This window comes from Musa acuminata, chromosome BXJ1-4 (assembly GCF_036884655.1).
Source record: "Musa acuminata AAA Group cultivar baxijiao chromosome BXJ1-4, Cavendish_Baxijiao_AAA, whole genome shotgun sequence".
Lineage (NCBI taxonomy): Eukaryota > Viridiplantae > Streptophyta > Magnoliopsida > Zingiberales > Musaceae > Musa > Musa acuminata.
In genome coordinates, this window is record NC_088330.1 from 37,090,298 (window position 1) to 37,111,487 (window position 21,190).

Here is a 21,190-nt window from a genome sequence, read left to right on the forward strand (position 1 = left end):
ACGTTGGGTTGGATTCATATCAGCAGAAAGCTTAGTAGTGTGCTGCAGCCCACTCTCTTGCTAAGAGAACTTTGTATTATATGGAGGCTTCTATTGCCTCAAATCTCATCGAATCGACACAGTGGCGGTATGAATCGATACTCGGGTCTTCAAAGGGAGGGGTTTCACTAAATTCTATGTTTGAGGGAAACAATAGGATTGATTCCACTGTTTAATGTAATGGCTCAGTATCTATCGGATTTGGTGTTGTCTCACGCAGCATAAAAGAGGCCATGCAAACCGAAACTGAAGCCATTTCTGAAGGTTCTCACAGCACTATAAAGAAACAACTTCAACATGTACATACATATTTGCAATCAGACTCTATAAATCGGAAAATGGATGCCAATCCCAACATAATAATATAACAGTAAATACGGTGTATTATTCCAATTATGCTCATTCAAATAAGAAAGGACATATAATTAAGCAAAGGGAAAGGTCAAAGGATCCGACCCGAACCAAAAATAAGGCCCAATACGGAGCCTCTTGATGCCAAAATGCTTGGGGAGCGGACAAACCCACAGACGTCAGAGGTACGATGAGCCCCTCCTTCCCCTTCTCGTCGCCCTCCTCCATCAAGAGTCCCCCATCCTCCACGCCGCCTGCACGGCCGCTGCCCCCGCCGACTACTACGACCTCTGCGTGCAGTCGATGGAGCAGGACGCGATGAGCCTCTGCCAACCTGACGCTGGTCGACGTCGCCCGCACTCTATGTCTCGTGAGCACATGGGTGAAATAAATACCTAAGTATAGTGCTTATGGTATAGTGATTAAATGTAGACCATTTAGTCTTTGTCTTACATTGTCTTATGGTAATTAAATGTAGTCTTATGTAAATACATAATAAGTACCAAAAATCTCTTTGTAGAGATTTATTTTTTGTTGATTAATTGCTGTTGAGATTATAGTAGTTTGCTTTTAGTATCTATGCAGAGAAGTTAATTATAAAGCAGTAAGGTTTAGCCGAAAATGGAGAGAATTTTTTATGTCCATGAGGAGCATTGGGAAGATATACATCAATTGAATATGGTCATCATGAAAATATGAATCTCTTATTTTATCAAACATTGCCACCAATTCATGTATTTAATAGTGATCATAAATAATCAACCATGTTCAAAGACATTAATTATTGCAGCTCATTTTGCAACGTTATGATTGACTCAACGCTAATTAGGTTATGAAATATTACTGGGTGGAGTCCGGTAGAAGGTGAATGCTAACATATAGCATCTCTAGCTGACAAAGTAGTACTCCTCACAGTCGATGAACTCACTCAATTCATCCAACTCCAGCGGCAGGTGGTGGCGGTGTGCATCCACCGAAGACCCACCTCGGAAGAGCTCCTCGTGATCAGCAAAGCCATAGCCTTCGGCTTCAAACTCATTTACAGTCGCATTCCAGTTTAACGTGAAGTCAAATGGCTGCCCGACGTTGAGCTCCGATCCATCAGCCGTCAAGTGCAGCACTGGGAGCGCATCAGATGCAAGCGCCGGTGATGGGCTGGCGACGCCGGAAGAGCTCTCCAGTTTCTGGTTCATCTTGGCATTAAGATCCTGAATGGTGAGGGATCTCTTGCTCAAGTGGGTATTCCAGTGGTTCTTTATCTCGTTATCTGTTCGCCCTGGTAGTCTTCCAGCAATTAGCGCCCATCTGCGTACAACAGTGAAACAGCAGCTTTCTATCATACATACATCCTCCATAGGTCATCAAAAGACTTGGAGGTCTCGTTTGCTCATGCCGTAATGGCTGCTGCCATATTGTGTCATGCTGTTTCACGGAAGATGCGACACCCAATTAACTTCTTACACGTCGCAATGATAATTTTTCTGTCTTCCATTTCATCTCTCCAGTTTACCTATTATGAGCCTCAACACTACATTCACTGTTTAATCCATATATTTTGGAGCTTTTAGTAAGATGGAGACAAATTTTCATTTACTAGGATTTCCAATCCATTTCCTACTATGCTTTGTCATTTCTAATTCTTTACGTAAGCACACACTCCCACACTGTTTATGTATCAAAGTTATCACTGTGTTTAGCAACCTGAGAAGGGACAAAGAATGTCGAGTGACTTAGCATGAATGATTTATAAATATGAATGCTGCTTCTTTTTCATTTTCCCCAAAGAAAAGTCAGAACACATAAAAGGAATAAACAACAATGTGTCTTTGGGGTATAATGCCATAGCAGTGGAGCAAGTAATCTAGTGATGAAGCATAGGAAAGACGTGTAATAGGAGTGGATGCAGTGATATTACCTGTTGCCGAGTAGGTTGTGCAATCTAATTATGAGGTCCTCTTCCTCTTCAGACATGTTGCCTCTCTTGATTCCTGGCCTTAGATAGTTCAGCCATCTTAGTCTACAACTCTTTCCGCACCTATCTAACCCTAATAACCAGATCAGAAAACATATCATAACACAAGTCATCCAATATCTAAACTCACTTTTTATTAGTGTCACCAAAATTGATTAAATGCTCATGTTTAGAATTCACATGTAATCATGAAAACAATAAGTTTAATTAATATTAGTCGACCAAAAAGATTGACCTCTAATAACGAAGAAAAGAAATAAGTCATGCATGCAGTGATAGTTGTCTTTTGCCTTCAAAAAAAAATCTGTAAAATTCTTTTGTTCACAATGATTCGAGCTTCACATAGCTCTCTCGGTGAAGCTCTTAACAGCCACAGCATATCTGATTTCTGATCTTTTCTTCCCAGTGAAATCGAAACAAGAACACCCATGAGTAGCATTGTTTTTATCAGTAGCAGATCAAGAGCAAGTTTGCTGATCTTCTACGTTGAAGAAGTAACAGTAAAAGAGTGGAAAGGAGGAGAAGTGATGGGTGTCCGTGATATGGAGAATGAGGACAGGATTAGATTTTGTTGTAGCTAGAGAACTTTCTTTTCTGGAAGTCATGTGTTCCTGGGCACAAAAACTTAGAACCATTCAAAGCCACAGCAGCGGCAGCGGTAAATTGAATGCTCGAGAAAACCATCTTTTTCCTGAGGTAAAGTTGGTACGGGCTCATGCATGTCATGATGTGATCTTGGAGTGAGAAGAAAAGGTGACGGGAACAGACCAGCTTTGGCCGCTAGGGTTCTCCACTTCTTGTCACCATGGGCAGTCACGTACTCCACCAGCTTCCGGTCCTCCTCAGCACTCCATGCGCCTCTCTTCCACGCCATGACACTCTTCTTCTTCTTCCCCTCGTTCTCCCTCTTCTTCACCATCTCTATTCTTTCCTTTCTTCCCACGTCTCTTACGATGCGGCACATCCCACCATAAATAGACACCAATAACTCCATCGCCAGTGCCTGCTGTCGGGGTCCTCGATAGGAATGAATCGAGAGCTATAAGACGTACAATCTAGTATAGAAATCTATAACATCACTCCTCCATGCAAATCATTTGATGAGATTTAGTTATCCATCCTATCAAAGAGCTGTATCTGCAACTGGCGTTCACATAAACCTGATCGATGCATGCATGCCGTTGCTTCCTAGATGAGTGAGATGGATTCTTTTGGGTTTCGAATCATGCGCCTCATATAAGTATTGATAATTAGCAAATCAAAGCCCTCCATCTCTGTACTCGACCATTTATTCTCCCCCCAGTCGGATCATTACTCGAACTGGCGCCCGCTCTGACGTCAACTTGTAGCCCCCTGCCATTGCCGTACACATGCCAGCCATCGAATCGTCCTTGCTTGCATTTTCTATCCCTTTCTTTCTCGTTTCCTCTCTATCCTTCTTTCGTCTCTTATCACAGAAGCCATTTGAATCCAAATTCCCGATCTCGAGTCTTAGCTTCCTCCTGTAAGTGAAGATTGGGAGCAGTCATGACGAAGAATCGAGTTACCGACAGCTACAAGATCATAATTAAGTGCGATCTTTGAAGTTATGCTTAGTTTTTTGCTGATCCAATTCAATATTACTAAACATATAGCTTACTCGCTATTTGATTCATTACTAGCCATCAATACTATCATTCTTTTCTACAGTAGGTATCCTTACTTCATTTCCATTATTTCTAGCATTTTAACGACCAAATAAAATAATTCTTGATGTTTATTTTCTCTAACCTATTTCTTCTGATTGATATTGAGTAGATTATAATATTCTTTATATATATATAGAATTAGTTGGCTATGTTATTTAATGGGCTCTAAGCCAGAAAGTTATTCGATTAAGTCTTGAAGAGTTTTGAATCCAATTAAGTCTCTCGTCCATCTCTTTTTGACAAAAAGGAGTTCTAACACTACTTTAATTGCAAGTTTAATGGTTATTTCATCCTTATTATTTGTTTGTATATTACAATGCAAATATATACTTCTATACTACAATGCAAATCTTGATTGAATTAAAAATTATTTTCCTCGATTTTAAATCCACTATAGAATTTTTTTTAAATAATTAAAAAAATTACATCATAATGCAAAACACTCGTACGTAAACTTGAACTTGAGATATTAATAGTGTAATAATACACTAATCACAAAAATGTCTAAAGCAAGATAAGATAGGTATTCTCTTAAGGCATAAATTGTCGCCCGAGTTCATGAAAGGATCTTTGAGGGAATTTGTGAACGGAATGATAGTTAATTTCAACAATATTTTGTATCAAGACAACATAAAATGTCAAGTTGAACCAAATTGAAATTTGGTTTTTGCAACTAAAAAAGAAATTTCGATGATTCAAATTGATTAAATATCACAAGAAAGATGAAATTGATGGTAATTTAGTTATTTTAATTAAATAGCACAATAATTAATTGACAACAATAATATGTCATAACCAAAATTTGATACTCTAATAAAAATTATTAAAATATATGTAACTCATATGGTAATTTAGTTATTTTTTATTCAAAAGTTTTTGGGTTCAATTATAATGCCGATCCATTCAAGTTATTTTCTTATTATTATAGACTAATCTCTATCATAAAATTAATATATATAGTTTTTTATTAGTATATCAATATCTATTTCAAGCATATTTAAAAAAATATCATTTTACCCATATCGACCACTATCGTCCTCATCGATCATCCCCTTCGTCCTAAATAGCCGCTCGCAATCTTTGTCATCGTCGCCTATAAACCTATCTCCTCTCCTAGTTGTCAGTCACAAAAGAAGAAGGAAGAGGATGCACTATCAATTACGAGTAAGGAAAAAGAGGAGGCGGTCGTGTGCCCTCGCTGTTGGTTGGGGTGGGGCCTTTATCGTCACCCGCAAGCCCTCCTCACGTCATCGATCACGAGGGAGGAAGGAGAAGGAGGCGACCCACGTGCTATCATCATCGACTGTATGGGAGGAAGGAGGAGGGGATCACATGCTTTCACTATTATCTCCTTATGTAGTAGCTGGATCGATAGGATTAGTAAGGGTAGAGGTGACGATAGAAGCAAAATAATCTTTTCACCTAGTCTTCCGTGTTGTTTCGAAAAATTTCAAGACAAAGACACTCTATGAAAAAATTTAAAAATAAAAAACTTTTTTCAAAAATTCACCATATTTTTAATTTTAAAATATTAAACATATGATTTGATCAATTAACGTTTCAATTCAACCAATAATTTGATGATTGAGACTCAATCGGGTTGATGTTCGATTCGTTTTTGATGATTATGGCCATAATACCAGCAATGACTGTCAATCGATCTCTCTAATAACTTATACTTATAGTTAATTATGTTTTACGACGATGACTTCACAATCGAGATTAGAACTTCCGATGTGCATCATAACACACAGTGATGGAATAACTTCTTCCTCGAGTCTCATCTAACGCGACCCCTCCATGTCTGCCCTTTTCTTCCATCTCTGAACCCATACCCTTACCACGAACTCTTCTAGACCCGTCACCTAATAACATAAGATGTGATCGTGGAGTACTGTAACTCCCTTTTCCTTATTTTAGGTCCACAATTCCGCGAGAGAAAGCATCGCTTCAGCGCGCCCAAAGGTACCACCTGCGACCCATCTTTTCTTCTTGTGAGAGATCGGCTCTTGATTCCTTCCCCTCTCCTAATTCTTTCCTTTTGTGTGGATTCTTTTGCGTGATCGGTTTCGGGGGGTTGTTCTTTCGTCGCATCTCAACGCTTGAAATCGGAGTTGCGTTCTTGATTTGGGCATATTATTTTTAGGGTTTTGGAGCAGCAATCGTGCGAACCGTTATAGTTACTTGGTGATATCAATATTGTGTGATTCTTTTTTGGCGCACGATTCGATTGATCGGAGGTGGTGATTTCTTTTTCTAGGTTAGTTTAATTTACGGACTGCCTGATCTTTTCTGCACAAATGAAACATGATTCTGATTGTTGATTCTAACCTTGTCGAACGAATGCAGTTCTTTTGTCTTCTTGGCTTGAGATTTTTGTTATGTGATCCTTTCCTTTTCGTTCAAATAGCGTGTAAGAAAAGTTATGTTCTCTTAGTCTATTCACATCCTACTGTCTGTAGCTTTGTGATGAAATAGTTTATATGACTTGAACAGTTTGATTATATGAACATACTAACTGTTACAATTCCATTTAAACTATATTTGCATGTTGGCTATAACTTTGGTTCTTACACCATAATTATCCATAAAGGAACTGATAAAACAAACAAAAATTGAAAAAAAATGTTTTGTTTATTGTTGGATAAAGGATATGCTTACTTATGCATTGATCTTATGTAGCCAGCTGCTATTAGGCTTGCATTGTACTTTCCAAGTTTAAGCTTTGTTGTTTTATCCAAAAAGGATAAGTTTCTGTGGAAAAAAATGTTTGAGATTCAGAATTTTGGAAATATTGTCATAGACTAAAGATCTTGACTGGAACCAAAGATTGGTCACAGATCTCAGAAAGAAAATTCTCACTCATGCAACATCTTATATTTCTTTTGTGTCATTGAAAAAGTGATTTCTTAATCTCATGTGTTTAGTTGGCATAACCGTAGGTCCAAGTGCCCGAAAACAAGCTTTATAAGTATCCTTATAGAACATTCTCGCAATAATTAGAAATCAGTCATCATATTTGAGTAGTCAAGATACCACATAAAAACATATGTTGTGTATGCAGCTGCATGTTAAAATATACGGAATAACATACATTAATTACAAAAAAAAATGTACAATCGACTTTAAGTAATTAATAGGTAGATATATGCTACAAACGAAGAAATGTAGATTAATATTTATACTCATTTAAAACATGTTTGATTGACAATAAGAGTTAGCTTTTAGTTCTTAGTTATTAATATTTATACTCATTTATTTAGATGACAATGAGAATTCGCTATAGGTGTTAGTGATCAATGTTAGATCATCATAACATGTACCATGCTACTAAAATGGTAACAATTATATAAATAAAATGGTAATAATGAGGAATCATGAATCATTTTCTTAACCCTGTTTACATGCTTTTGTAGGCTGCATGTGCAACTGTATGCCAATTACATGTTTAAATTTAAGAAATGCACTGATTGCACCTCTACTGGATATGCAGCCACAAAAGTGCATGTGAAGTTTTGTGTGACCACATAATCAGTATAGTCACATATTGAGACTGCAAGTTCAGTAACACCATATTTAAGTCCATGTAGGCGTTACTTGAGGTGGTCAGATAACAACACCCGCAGGCACAGCTTCATATGCTTTGAAATAGTACTTTCTTGTATGAATTTGCCCTTGCCAGCAATTTAACTGTGTTTAGAGTCCACCTACATTGATTGGCTATAATTTGTTCTCCTCTGATGGGTCATCTTTGTTAATTTTAATCAATCCTACAGAGATTTTGCTTCCTATTAACTTTATATGTAAACATAAACAGGGAACATAGCAAGACACTTTGATTCAGGTATAATATTTACTATACATATAAGCAGACATATAGGATCTAGTTGTGAAGTAAGCAATAAGACAAAAGCATTTGCTAGTTTGGCCTTGCAATTTATAGTTTATGAGTTTGGTTGTGAAGCAGCTTGTAACCATCTCAAAATGTTTTCGTAATGGGGATCAGGAACATGTGCACATGGAAAGGTGTTTAACTTGAAGCAGGAGATGAAGTAGAGGGTTTTCATGTAATACCAATGTGGTTAGTTTGGATTTGTTTAGTCAGTCATTAGGCCACTTCCAAATTTACAATAAGTTTTATGAGGTGATGTATAGGTATTTTCTTATGGCATGCTTTATTTCTAAAATTATATATGGGTTTGACTATAGTTATAGGAGGCATGTAATTTTGCTAAAATTTATTTATAGTTTATCGCTTGAGGCTTCCTTGACCTGTTGCTACAATCAATGTACAACTCACTACCAAGGATCGTCCAGGAATTGACTAGTGGTAATCACTTTTTCTTGTCAGTCACTCAAACAAATTTTATGATTTTCTTTCCAGGGAGATACAAAACAGCTACAACTTCATTATTAAGATGTGGCATAGATGAAGCATAGTTGTATATGCACATTCTTCGAAATTCTTTTACTGCCCACGAGTAGTGAAACTTACTGATGTTAGAACCTAGAGGTTCTCACCGACCGACGATCATTTATAGACTGATACAACCTTCAGATCTTGAAGTTCTTGAGCAGATTCATCTTGCTTTATTTCCTATAAGGTATCCCATTTAATTGTGGTATTTATATGTAAAAAAGTTTGATTCGTCAAAAGCACTCCAAAGAAATTTTATCATTGTAAGCCATGAATAATGGGACAGTTTTTGTCAATGTTTACAGGTATGAAAGAGATTTCTTCCTCAATGTTGTGCATGGCAATGGAATAGTATCGTGGGCTGCTGTCGATGGACAAAATGATGAACTTGTTGGATTTATCACTACACGTCTTATCTCAGCGAGAGAAAGCGAGGTGTCTGACACTCTATAATCTATTTTCATCGTTTTAACTCATGTTCCTTGCAATTGATCATTTACTGTTCTACTTTGCTCATGCAGATTGCAGATTTGCTTAGGCATAGATCTTCAAGGAAAGAACTAATGCTAGTCTATATCTTGACGCTAGGTGTTGTAGAGCATTATAGAAACTATGGGATAGGTTGTGACCTTGTCTAAGTTCCTTGATTGCTTTTTATATACTGAACATTTTCTGCTCATCTCATTATGGCATTTGCAGCTACTTCACTTGTTCGTGAGGTAATCAAATATGCTTCAAGCATCACAAACTGTAGAGCAGTGTATTTGCATGTCATTTCTTACAACCTGCCAGCCATAAAGTTCTACAGGAAGATGTTATTTAAGTTTATAAGACGGTTGCAAAACTTCTACTACATCAACGGCCAGCATTATGATTCATATTTGTTTGTTTACTTTGTGAATGGCAGCCATTCTCCCTGCTCCCCATTGTAAGTATTTTACTTTTAAAATGAACAACAGCACACTACTATTTTATTGTCTCAATTTTTTTTCATATTTATTATTTTTAACAAGTTACCTTGTTAGTGCAAATGCATGAACATATCTCTTTATTATCATATTTATTTATTTTTTAACAAGTTAACTTGTTAGTCCAAATGCATGAAAATGCCGAAGTAAAGCTATCACTGAAGTTTCTGGATGTGTGTTTCAGAAAGAGCTGAGAAATATAGCATTGTTACTTGTCTCTTTCAACAACTCGGATCTCTAGGAATAATAATGTAGCTTAAGAAACAAGGAATCTAATAGAAGGGTCTTAGATGTTTGTTCTGAAGTGATAAGGCTCATTCTCTGATAGAAGGTCCATTACAATTTTCTCATATTAAATTTGTATTTGTTATTTCACACTTCATGTATCTGTGGTATTAAATAATATTTTCAGCATTTCTTGCCATTCAGAATGATGTGTAAATGGAGTCACCAACAAATGATTAGAACACCACTTGACTTGGACCCCATCTATTTTTTATTTTTCTCTCTTCACACAATTTCCAATAGTATGAATTCTTTCTTTTCTGACACTTCACACAACTTTTCAAATAAGTTGGCTGGTAGAAAATTTTTAGGAACTGAGAATTGTTCGATTTAAGTCATTTTAAGTGATAGAAGTTGAACTTATTTTAAATATAATAAAGGACTGTTTGATCCCCTAAATATTTGTCTACATACTTATACATTTACATTTATTGTGTATACTACTTTTTTATGGACTTGGAGACACGAGGTACTACTTGGGAAGCCTTTATGTTGGTCAATTCATGACTTACTAGGCCAACTTTTCCCATTTGTAATAAATTTCACTTGAGTTGTTGAAAGCTTCTAAAACTTTTGAGTTAATTATAATTTCCTATACATATGACTTTTCACTTCTCTTCTTAAATAATGAATATAGGCATTTAAAACTTTAGAAAATGAACAAAGAACAAGCTCTGGTTGTGTTTTGTTATTTAAACTTCCTTTTACTAACTTCTATAGCACTTTGAACTTGTAGTTATTGGCACTAATTTTTATAAGGTCATAACATAAAATTTCATAAATTTAGGAACTGGGTATGGACACAGCGATGGTAGTGGACATGGGAGTCGGCATATACTCCCACTGGTCCACATGCCATTGTGTGGAGGACACCTTGGACCAACATAATCATCCAAGCCTTGCAAAGTTCTTTGGAGGATGTTTTGGCTCTTGTATTTGCATTAAGTGCTATCACACTAATTGTATGAACTCCCCAACAGCCCAAGGACTTATTGGAGTTATGAGAGACGTTTTTCAACAACACTAGCAACTTTAAGTTGTTGCAAGCAGACATACCAACCAACGTTTAACATTTTGACTAGACTAATGTGTACCGGGTGGGACATACTTGTCCAGGCTTGAAATGGAATGCAGACTACTGAATTTCAAATGTGTCACATCCACTTGCGATATAAGGCTTACTACCTCATAAACCTTGTGAACTGACATTACTTCTTGTGATGTAAAACAAGGTACATTCCATAGACCATTGATAATGAAATCGGGTTTGGGTTTAATTAATATTTTAGGATTGCAACATCTTGCACAATTAGAATATTGCAAGAATCATCATATTGACAATAAAGTTGAAGGAGGAAATAAATAAAAGAGAATATTGTAAGAATTATCATCTTGCAAGAAAGGAAGAGCATCATGCACAAAGAAGAAAGATTATTTTACAGGATTATCATCTTACAAGAAAGGAAGAGCATTATGCACAAAGAATGAAGGTTATTTTATAATAATATTCTAGAAGCTTATCTTCTCAAAAGATGATAAGATACAATGTATTGAATCATCTTGATGCAATTTTTATTTTGTCTTTTTAATTACTTCCTTCTCTTCTTGTATTTGTGGCTTATATAAAAGAGGTCAAGAATTGTAATGAGATTATCAGTCTTGGAATGAATAATAGTTTTGTAACCCACAAAATATGAGTGGTGCGAAGCTATAGCTTTCCCCCCGATATGAGTCGGCAAACTTGAAGCGAGTCCAAGATAATCCCCTACCTTCCTCTCCTCTCCTCAGCCAACTTGCAACAAAGACCTGTTGACCAATCTCTCGGCATCATAAGCCGTTAGAAGGATGTTTAAAACGCTACTCCTTGACCATCTTGGTATGTATTGAATTCCAGCACTTGTTCTTTCTTATTTAAATTAATATTTCTACAAAATTAGGTTTTTCTCCTTTCTCTCTTCCTTTCAGCCCTTTTTTTATTTATTACCCACCTTATAAATGCTCTCATCATACTAAGCATCCTTTTAGGGTTGTCCTACATCAGCTTGGCTTTGGTCCCTTGCCTGGCCTAAACCAAGTGGTAAGTTTGGTTCCTTTTTTTCAACAAGTTCTTTTAATTAAATTAACCATAAGTCCCTAACCTACCTCATGTTGTGTACCCTGTGCGTGACTCCCTCATGCCACTTGCTATGTGAAAAAACAAAGATAGCTATGAGAACTATCAATTCCTTGGAAAAGGTACTGATTCTGGATGTTAGACTAACCACTTATTTTGTGCTTAAATAGTGTTGCCTAAACCGTGCACACCCAAGCCATCCCAGCTCACAAGGGTCAACCTAACTTTCAACCTCATTCAGTTCAGTAAGGACCTGTACGAAAAGAAAGAATGAATGATGAACACAGGTAAAATGCTTTCATTATCAACACAAAAAGGTAAGAACCTGGGATCTGTGATCATATACAAAGCTCTTGCTAATGGGCAGAATGGTCACATAGTGGGCTCCGAAGGCTGGTGCAGGCCTAGTGACCACCTAGCACTTTTGGTGTACAGAAAGTGAACTTGCTAAAGATATTGTATCACCCCTAAGATATGTAACTAAAGTCCTATCTTAAGGTATGCTGCCTAGGGGTTTCAAAGGGGCTGTGATGGCTGACATTTTGCATCATGCCATTGAGAGTAAATTCCACTGCACATGCACTATTTTGGCTCCATATGAAGACCATTCAATATGCTCTGCAAGCTTAGGCTTTCAGGCTGAACTAAAGCAAATATGATGCAAAAACGAAGCAAATGAGGATATGGAGGCTACTTGAAGTCCCTTGCAAGCTGCCTAATGCGAGAAGAAACTAAAAATAGTGACAACATACTGGCCTCTCAAAATATCTCTTATATGATGGTAAAATAGATATGCAAATTATATTCTTTAAAGACCATTGAGATGCTAGAAAAGGAAAACAAATTAAATATTTTGCATCTTGCGTTTGATTGTATTTCTGAACTATAGCTAGCTTTCTTAGAGGTTGAAATTGGTTTGACATAATCAATTGCAGAGTTTTTATCTTTCACATGTTGCAATCAGGTAAATTGAAGGAAGAAAGGTGCTTCTTAGGAAATGTCCTGGTAGAGTTCTAATATAATAAACTTCCAGAAGAAAGCTTCTTTTTTAGTAGATGTCTTATCATAATGCTTGAAATTTTTTTCTTTTTTCCAAGAAAATGTTGGATATTTAGAGACTGACTAGAATGTGAAATACCAGATATTTTACTTTGGTGCATGTATTTTAAGATCTCTATTTTTTTCATATTCCATCGATGATATACCCATTGTCTTCATAACGTAGGAACATTGTCGCAGCAGTGGCAAATTACCTTAGGGGCCTTCTCAAAATGCTGGCTTCCAAGCTATGGAGGAACGAGGAAACACATATTCCTGTATGGTCCAAATGTAGCGAAACAAAGACCCTTTTAGTGACTCCAAACAAGAGGATCCTTGGTGCAGAGAATTCTGCATGTCGAGTCTGTACTTCACAACTTACGTAACTGCACATCTGAGTAAGATTCATGTTTCATAGTCATTCACACCGTTGTAATATCTTTTCTTTAAAAATTTCAGCAAACTATATTAATTTTTTTGTCACCAAATTTATTTGTTTACATTTAAGAATAGCCTTCCTCATTGAAGCTTTCCTAGTGGATTAGATGTGAGATTGTGTTGAAATGTTTTTGGAAGCAAGTTGTGTGCTATGCTATTATTAATAATTGTGGTCTATAATACTTGTCAAAATAAATGACCATTCCTCTAGAATTTGGAGGGGCAATCAATCTTTGGAATAGTCTTGGTTGTGTCGGCTGAGTTCTAGATATTAATATGTTCGCCACATAATTGTGGTCTTTTATCAATGTTATTGATAATATCATCAATAATTGTGGCTAGTGATGCTATAGCTATAGCTAGCTAATCACACTGTTTTGCAAAAATTTTCAGTATGTATCAAATATCTGTCCATTTAGTTGGCTTTGGTCTGGTCGCATGGGCTCTTCTTTAAGACGGTTTGAGTCCAGATGTTGCAACTAACATACTTGATATAATTATGAAACATTGTAGTAGCTCACGACATTCTTTTATTGTGGATTCACCTGACCTATGTGATGGAAGATTATGGATGTTGATTTTGATTTGTCCAATAAACCTTTCATAATTAAGTTCCATGTAGGATGGGAATCATTTATATTACTTGCATCAGGTGTTGTGAGTGGCCTTTTAAGTTAATACCAAGCGACTAAAGACGTTCCATGCTTCAAATATGTTCTGAATATAGTTCGGATTTTAGAAGAAAAAAATTCTTTTTTTCTTAACAAAAATGACATACTATGCCATAAGTACCTGCAGAATAACAAAACTCCAGTAATGGAAGGAGAAACACGTGCAACTCTGTGAGTATAAACAAAGAATTCGGTGTCAAAAATAAACAAACAAAACACTTTGGAGCATTCAAAGCGCACAAATACAACCAAAGATGCACACTCGTGTTGATGGAAAATAAATACACTCGACACCAAGTTGACTTCAGTTACGAAGTCGACAATGACTAATTTTACAAGTATATATTCTGCAAGAAATCGATGAACATGTGCTTACAACTTATTGACATGTTCGTACTGGATCTTCATGATTTGAGTAGCTGGTCGTTGATGATGCATGCATATGAACTCAATACAGCACCACTAAAGGATTCTATCTTGCAGATCATTGATAAGACTGGAAGCCAAAGTCGTCAATTTCTTTCCAGTCTCTCCAGCTATGTCCTTGAGGGAGGGCATATCCTGTGATGCCTAGAAATGCAAAGGAGCACTTATTGGTAAAAACAAGCTTTGTAAATAAGCAGAAGAGTTCCTACAACAATATCTAACACCAAACTGAGACCCAAAAGATAAGACGTTTCGGGATTTTGTGCTTATATAAAGTGTTAACGTTGGAACCTAGGTCAACAGCAATCCGAAAGGCACCTGAAAAGAGATGCGGTTGATGAGATCTGCAGCAGTCAGGTCCAGTCCAGAATCTCCTACATCATGACCAAACAGATCGGCACTTGAAATGGCTTTTGACCCCTACATAAACGATGACAAGATTATGAGCATCTTAAAACACGTTAGGATTGCCTGTCAGGGTTTTAAGCATAGCCACATTTGATAGGGTTAAAAAGGATCATCTAAATCCAGGATGGCCTTTGTCCTCTGAGACTACTATTGGCAACAGAATATTCCCAGATCATCAGACAATCCTAATTAACTCCATAAATTTGGAGTTTTTTCCTCTCGGGGATTGGGCCACACACTCATGACGTCAAATGGGCATGCATCATGTCTGCAGACTTACGGGATGGATATACAAGTTTTCTGCTAGCAATTGCTCATGAACCTACTCAATATTGACGATATTACAGTCAACTGCACATACCGTGAACTTCTGAAGGGACATATGAGCCTCATTGTCAGTTGCTTTGTCTGGGTTACCAAAGAATTGAGTTGAAGAAATTGACTTCGCATTTGAGAATTTCTGCCTTGCTTCATTACTTTCCTGAACCTGAGGACCATAGCAAAAATAGGATGTATATTTCACAATAAACCCAGTGCAACTTTAAGAAGACCAACAACTGATCGAAGTGGTTACAAGTGTGCAACTGTCATATAGCAACTTAATGCTACATGTCCATGATACAACTGGATATTCCTTTAGTCGATTATAATTGGTGACAATGTTCCGGATCATATTCCACAAAATATTACTGCACAAACAAATTTAGTTAAAATGCTTAAAGTTACAAAGATCTTTTGTCTATCCTTCACTACCAACTTCTACATATGTTATGGAAAGCTCCACTGATCCTTTTTTAAAATAGTAAAATTGGCATGCTTACCATTTTTTCCTCATGAAAAGCAAATAATCCAATTTGATGCAGTTTCTTAGACAAAATGGAGGGAGGGGGCAAAGAAAAAGCATAGCTAAACAGATCAAAACATTCTTCACTTATCACAATTTTTAATCTGTAAACCAATACAGATATATTAAAATCCATATCCATATGGTTTACTTATGCTTTTGCACTAGTAACATCTTCAAGAATATTTAAATCACGGTTTAAGATACTAGCTCGACCAAGCTCCAGGTATTTTATTTAGACCATGCAGTTTGGTACACTCGGTATACCACTTATTTTTATTATTTTATTTATTTGAGCTTGGGCTTAGGGCAACAACACAACTAGTGAGGCTATTACGGAGGCACATCATTGCTGGTTAAGAACCTCCTAATAATCATAGTACTTAATAAACTAAAAGAACATCAATAACTCAGTAGTCAAAATATTGAAGAAATTATCTCGACTCATTCATCAAGTATCAGATATCCGGATTATATTTGTAGCACTGACAAAGGTTGATATTTTCATACCTTGTTAAATGAATAGTAAGATGAATTAAATGACCTTTGGACAAAGTAAATAACTATTTCTCTTCCAGATCTCCAGAGAGTCTAGAAACTATGAATAGTAAGAAGGGATCAATAAAAATCACTTAGTCACTGAATACATCTTAACTATCAAGCCCAAGAAAATGAATAACCGAACCATAAAATGCAGCTTTCAATTGAAACTTCAAGTTATTCTCAATTGCTCAATTTAGTTCCAGTATGACCTCTTAAAAAATGAGTTAAGAGACTAAACAACATATGTTATGTGATTTAAGATACACCAAATCAAAACTTAATCTATGCAACGCAAACAAGTCCAAGATCCACAGCATATAAGTACAACTGGAGAAGATCCTCTCTAATGTTTGACTCCTTTCCCCAAATTTCCAACAGTACCACCATCCCTGGGACCTCCCATGCCAACTCCTATGTTGGTGAACCTCAAATAAATCAGAGCGTCTCCTATCAGCTAATCCCTCTCCGCCAGCCAATGTGGAAAACATCTCAAAGGATTTACAAGCCACCAAGGGTAGAATAAAAGGTGCACAGGGGCATATGGACACATGGTATGCTCCACGGTACTGGTACATATCGGTTTGCTCAATAACCACTATTGATATTGGACCAACTGTTGAAACCTTGGACTGAACTACCATGATGATAATTAATCTGAACAATTCTACTTTTAAAAATTTGTCCGACTTAATGAGTTTATAACAAGAAAAAGACACCTGGTAACCGAATATACTAACAAAAAATTATTTAGAGTATTTTACCTGTACTTTTGATGAACTGGAGCTTGACTTTTTCTGAAAGCCATTGTCTACTCCATATTCTGCAAAGAAGCTTGAAGATTTTGGTGGTGCAATATGACTAATCAACTGAGCGCCTCCAGAACTACTCTCCATTGGATTGGTCTCCACATACTCAAACCGAGAAGGATAAGATGGACCACCTGGTGTCTTAGAGTTAGCCAAAGATGTCACAGAAAGTGCTGGTTCTTCAGGCTTCTGGTCATAGAGACTTTCATTTGGCTGAAACCAAAAGTATCCTAAGGTTAACATGTTGACCTTTGCCAAGTAAGGACTACAATCAGAATAATAATTTATCACAAGATTGAATAAAAAGCTTCATTAGAGCATACATAGGAAGACAAACAGACATGCAAACCACCTTGCCAAGGGGCGTACGTCAGGAGAGTGACCTGAGAAATTACATAGAAACTCCTACATCTTTTGGCTTATCATTTAAGACATCAATATCTCCCTGATATAATGAAGCATCAAGTATTCAGACTCTGTGACATTCAAGAACTATTTCAGTTCTTACTTTGCAGAAAACAGCAATGAAACAAAATTGCAGAATTTCAAGTTACAAATTTGGGTAGAAGATGTCACGATTATCAAACTGGAGATATTTTAGGTTCAATTTGTTAAATCACTGCATGGCGATAGCCCACTCTACCATCTTCTGTCTTATTGACTCATAATTGTTACCTGCATGAAATAGGGTTCACGCATATAATAGCATAAGCATCCTTTTTATTGGTAAGTTGTGAATGTCAGAAGTTGAAACAGAAAATTTGAATAAAAAGCAAAGGACACCAAAATCCAACTATATATGTTTCGATAAGGGTTATTCCTATATTTATGGGTCCATCAAAACATGATAGTAAAAGATTACCTTTGTAGTTAGCTTCCGTATCCCAAGTCCACCAGTCTTGCCTGTGGTCTTCCTTGCACCAATTGGTTTTCTAGCAGAAGACAGGAGTGTAGAATGAGTGTGAGCTTTAGGTGAATGTGTAGTTTCAGGTTCATGCTTCCCATTAGAGATTTCCTTGGGTGCATCTGCAAACTTAAGTTCAGGAATTCCACTAACTGCATCTGATGAATGAGATGCAGCAACAGGCAATGAAGGTAATAAACTATCTTCTGCAGAGCTTTTAGCAACCTCTTTAGAAAGTATCTGCCTATACAATTCAGCCGCTCTAGATGTGTATTTTGTCTCAATTTTACCACCATCTGTCCATCCATGCTGTTTGAAAAAAACTTGAGCACGATTATTGCCTCCAAATACCATCATCTTGAGTTGCTCAGGAGACCATGAGTCTAAATTGGTAGACCTAGAATTCACAGAAACAAACTTCTTAAGATCCTAGAATTCACAAAAACAAAATCCAATTAACTACTGAAAAAGTAAATCATGCCATAAGAAAAAAAATTAAATAACATAGGAAAAGTGCTAAGCATAGTTCACAACATTGCATGATACCAATATGATATGCCATGATGGCATAGAAATGGTATAAGATCAATTCAATTTTGGAAATTTAACTGCTCAACCTTTTAGCAAGAATAATTGAAAATTTCTAGAATAGATCAAGCTCAATTGGGGTTGGCCAAATTTAACCAATTTCAGGCAGCTCGAAAGCAGCAAAAGAAGAAAAAGAAATAGTCAAAGGAAAGAAGGGGAATAAGGGAAGGTAGATCAAGGGGGAAAAACATAACAAACCTATGACAACAATTGTGAAATAGAGAAGATACTGCTACTATTGCATTTGTTAGTCGATGCAATCATCATATTCATCACTTTCAATCGTTGTTGCAATATTAACATTATCATCCACGACCGCAATACACCGAAGGAAAAAGGATTTAAGATATCAGATGGGAACCGAAAGGTGTGTTGCAGCTCAAAGATGTTCAAGTTGTAGCATTCATTAAGGCTTTGACAAGGGTGTCGAGAAAATATGTTGAGAGGATGTCATGGGCTGCTGTTGCAGACCCACAATGCACGCAAGAACTGTTGTGAAGCAACAGTCACAGTGCACAGAGATGACAAACATGGTCATGCAGTAGCACATTCTTTTGTGTAGTGTCGTTTTCATGGACAATATATACTGTAACAAGACATGCAATAGACCAGGAGCCTCATTTTGACATGTATCTTCAGTCCTTGCAGTCGTTTAAGTCAGTCCATGAGAGGAACATTTAGTCATTGCATGAAGCACAAACAAGTGAAAATAGCATCTTCGGCCTGTAAGAAGGAGATATGCTAAGTAGAAATAACTAACAAAACATTAGTCATCTCAACACCCAAGAACTCCCCTGAGCAAGCCATTTAAGTGTGGCAACCTAAAATGTCAGCCATAGACAGTTTGTCGTATGACTGTTTTGATGGCAATAGGATGTTGCAGTAAATGCTTGTACAATCCCGAATTTTTTACATGGGCAACATGATGACGGCAGTTTACCCGCAAACTATTTGCAAGCAACTCTCTTGCAGGTGCTTCAGAATTGCAGAATGTTATAACTAGGGTAGTCCCTTTGTGAACAAATGTCACGTGGGGTTTAGGCAAATTAGATAAGTCTGTGATAGCACGGGTTTGACCTAGGTTTGTTTCTTAAATGAGGATTCACACGGAATTAACCTAGATCAACAAAAATCTAAGATAAATCAGTGTGGACCTAGATGGAATTTGCATGGACCTGTAGATCCATTTATATATAGCTTAGTTTTATGCAAATGCAGGCCACACACACACACACATATATATATATATGTGTGTGTGTGTGTGTGTGTGTGTGTGTGTGTATGTGTATATATATATATGTGTATATATATATTTGTGTATATATATATGTGTATATATATATTTGTGTATATATATATGTGTATATATATATATATATGTATATATATGTACATATATATACATATATATGTATATATATACATATACATGCATATACATATATATGGGGGTGTGTGTGTAGCTTACATTTATGCAACTAGGCTAGCTCTGCTTGTATCTCGGCTATATCCAAACAGATCTCAGCAAGATTCATGTAAATCACAACCGAAGCTGAGACGATCCACCTCAGGATGCACATCTAAGCTACATTTTCATAGGTTCAATCTCACTTCAATGAAAAATTAGGAGAGGAAATGTATCTAAAATGGAACCATGACATTAGGATAATAAAATGAAAGAAAAAAGGCTTCAATAAAAACAAAACCAAACTAATTTTTTAGGTTGAGTTTCATATTTACCTTGGTTTGAAGGAAAACAAGATTATTCTGGTTTGAAGCTCGATTTGCTAAAAATTAAAGAAACAAAGAGGTTTGAGATCTTATTGCCAATTATTAAGATTTCAAGGAACTGTTGATCATCACGGTGAAATAAATACTATATAAAGCTTTCAGTCTCTCTATTTATACAAAATAAGAAGAGCATCAAAGTACGGCAGCATGGCCTCGTTTGAAGTTAAGAATTGATAATTCTGAAGGATAGATGTGTTCAATCGGCAAAATCCAAAAACAACAAACCTCAAGCCGTCAATACTCCATCAAATCACTGAAAGAGACACACATCGTACCTAACAAAGCTAATGTGCACGCCGAGGCTGCGGTGAACAGCGGAGCAATCAATGCAGAGGAAGATCCCATACGTCACCGACGACCAGGTGGGGTTCTTCGCGTTGCAATCGAAGCACATCTGCGAAGAAAGAAAGATCCATAGTAAGAATCGCTAGATCTGGATTCCCATTCCCAGATCCCGAAACCGCAACCGATCTCCGTAACCTAGAACAAAATGATAAGCAGAAAGGCAATCCAAACAACACAAGAACAACAAGGAGGAGGCAGAGAGCCGAGGTTGGATGGATGACCTTGTTCTCGGACTTGGATTTGAGCTTCTTGAAGACGGCGTTCTTGTCGGTGTGGTTCTCGGAGGCCATGGCGGTAGAATTGCTGGTGTGTTGCGGGTCGGAATCGGAGAGAAGGAGAGGAAAGAGCAATCGACGGATGGATGGATGGATCGATCAATGAAGCATCGTCTTCTTTCCTCTCTCTCTCTCTCTCTCTCTCCCCTTCTTTCTTTCCCGCTCGCTGGAAAATTTACGGTCTACGGATCAAAACGATGGAAGAGAGAGGAGTTCAAAATGAGTCAAAACAAAAGCAAAGGCCTTCCAGCGTTCATGTGGCAGGGAAGGGGAAATAGGG

The 21,190-nt window shown here is 36.9% G+C and overlaps 3 protein-coding genes across 8 annotated transcripts; 1 reads left to right on the plus strand and 2 right to left on the minus strand.

Moving 5' to 3' along the window:
- Positions 1-1,277: 1,277 nt before the first annotated feature.
- LOC135672186 (transcription factor MYB4-like) lies at positions 1,278-3,356 on the minus strand. Its single transcript, XM_065180643.1, has 3 exons — positions 3,131-3,356; positions 2,306-2,435; positions 1,278-1,695 (listed from the first exon to the last, which is right to left on the minus strand). Exons 1-3 carry the CDS (start codon positions 3,354-3,356, stop codon positions 1,278-1,280), a joined length of 774 nt encoding a protein of 257 aa, XP_065036715.1.
- Positions 3,357-5,811: 2,455 nt separating this feature from the next.
- On the plus strand, positions 5,812-13,393 carry LOC135584915 (histone acetyltransferase MCC1-like). Of its 6 annotated transcripts, none has more exons than XM_065176695.1 (7): positions 5,836-6,015; positions 6,197-6,310; positions 8,435-8,654; positions 8,773-8,902; positions 8,989-9,088; positions 9,167-9,395; positions 13,059-13,393. In XM_065176695.1, the coding sequence occupies exons 3-7, from the start codon at positions 8,548-8,550 to the stop codon at positions 13,255-13,257; spliced, it is 765 nt and encodes a 254-aa protein (XP_065032767.1). In that variant the 5' UTR covers positions 5,836-6,015; positions 6,197-6,310; positions 8,435-8,547; the 3' UTR covers positions 13,258-13,393. The 6 variants fall into 6 exon arrangements, with proteins under 6 accessions (XP_065032772.1, XP_065032767.1, XP_065032771.1 ...); XM_065176699.1 differs by having other exon boundaries at positions 6,197-6,290; XM_065176700.1 differs by lacking the exon at positions 6,197-6,310 and having other exon boundaries at positions 5,812-6,044.
- Positions 13,394-14,158: 765 nt separating this feature from the next.
- On the minus strand, positions 14,159-21,190 carry LOC135662757 (probable ADP-ribosylation factor GTPase-activating protein AGD9). The gene is made up of 7 exons (XM_065176701.1): positions 20,857-21,190; positions 20,566-20,684; positions 17,870-18,308; positions 16,963-17,220; positions 15,176-15,301; positions 14,725-14,826; positions 14,159-14,550 (listed from the first exon to the last, which is right to left on the minus strand). Exons 1-7 carry the CDS (start codon positions 20,923-20,925, stop codon positions 14,443-14,445), a joined length of 1,221 nt encoding a protein of 406 aa, XP_065032773.1. The 5' UTR covers positions 20,926-21,190; the 3' UTR covers positions 14,159-14,442.

What these genes read in the sequence shown, in the direction of transcription:
- LOC135672186 (XM_065180643.1), bottom strand. Translation starts at nt 3,356, where the DNA reads ATGGAGTTATTGGTGTCTATTTATGGTGGGATGTGCCGCATCGTAAGA. An exon ending in AACCCTAGCGGCCAAAGCTG is followed by an intron (nt 2,436 to 3,130) that starts GTCTGTTCCCGT and finishes TCTGGTTATTAG; the next exon opens with GGTTAGATAGGTGCGGAAAG. An exon ending in CACAACCTACTCGGCAACAG is followed by an intron (nt 1,696 to 2,305) that starts GTAATATCACTG and finishes TGTTGTACGCAG; the next exon opens with ATGGGCGCTAATTGCTGGAA.
- LOC135584915 (XM_065176700.1), top strand. Translation starts at nt 8,548, where the DNA reads ATGTTAGAACCTAGAGGTTCTCACCGACCGACGATCATTTATAGACTG. An exon ending in CTTGCTTTATTTCCTATAAG is followed by an intron (nt 8,655 to 8,772) that starts GTATCCCATTTA and finishes CAATGTTTACAG; the next exon opens with GTATGAAAGAGATTTCTTCC. An exon ending in CATTCTCCCTGCTCCCCATT is followed by an intron (nt 9,396 to 13,058) that starts GTAAGTATTTTA and finishes TTCATAACGTAG; the next exon opens with GAACATTGTCGCAGCAGTGG.
- LOC135662757 (XM_065176701.1), bottom strand. Translation starts at nt 20,925, where the DNA reads ATGGCCTCCGAGAACCACACCGACAAGAACGCCGTCTTCAAGAAGCTC. An exon ending in TACGGAAGCTAACTACAAAG is followed by an intron (nt 17,221 to 17,869) that starts GTAATCTTTTAC and finishes TTTTGGTTTCAG; the next exon opens with CCAAATGAAAGTCTCTATGA. An exon ending in TCAACCGCATCTCTTTTCAG is followed by an intron (nt 14,551 to 14,724) that starts GTGCCTTTCGGA and finishes TTGCATTTCTAG; the next exon opens with GCATCACAGGATATGCCCTC.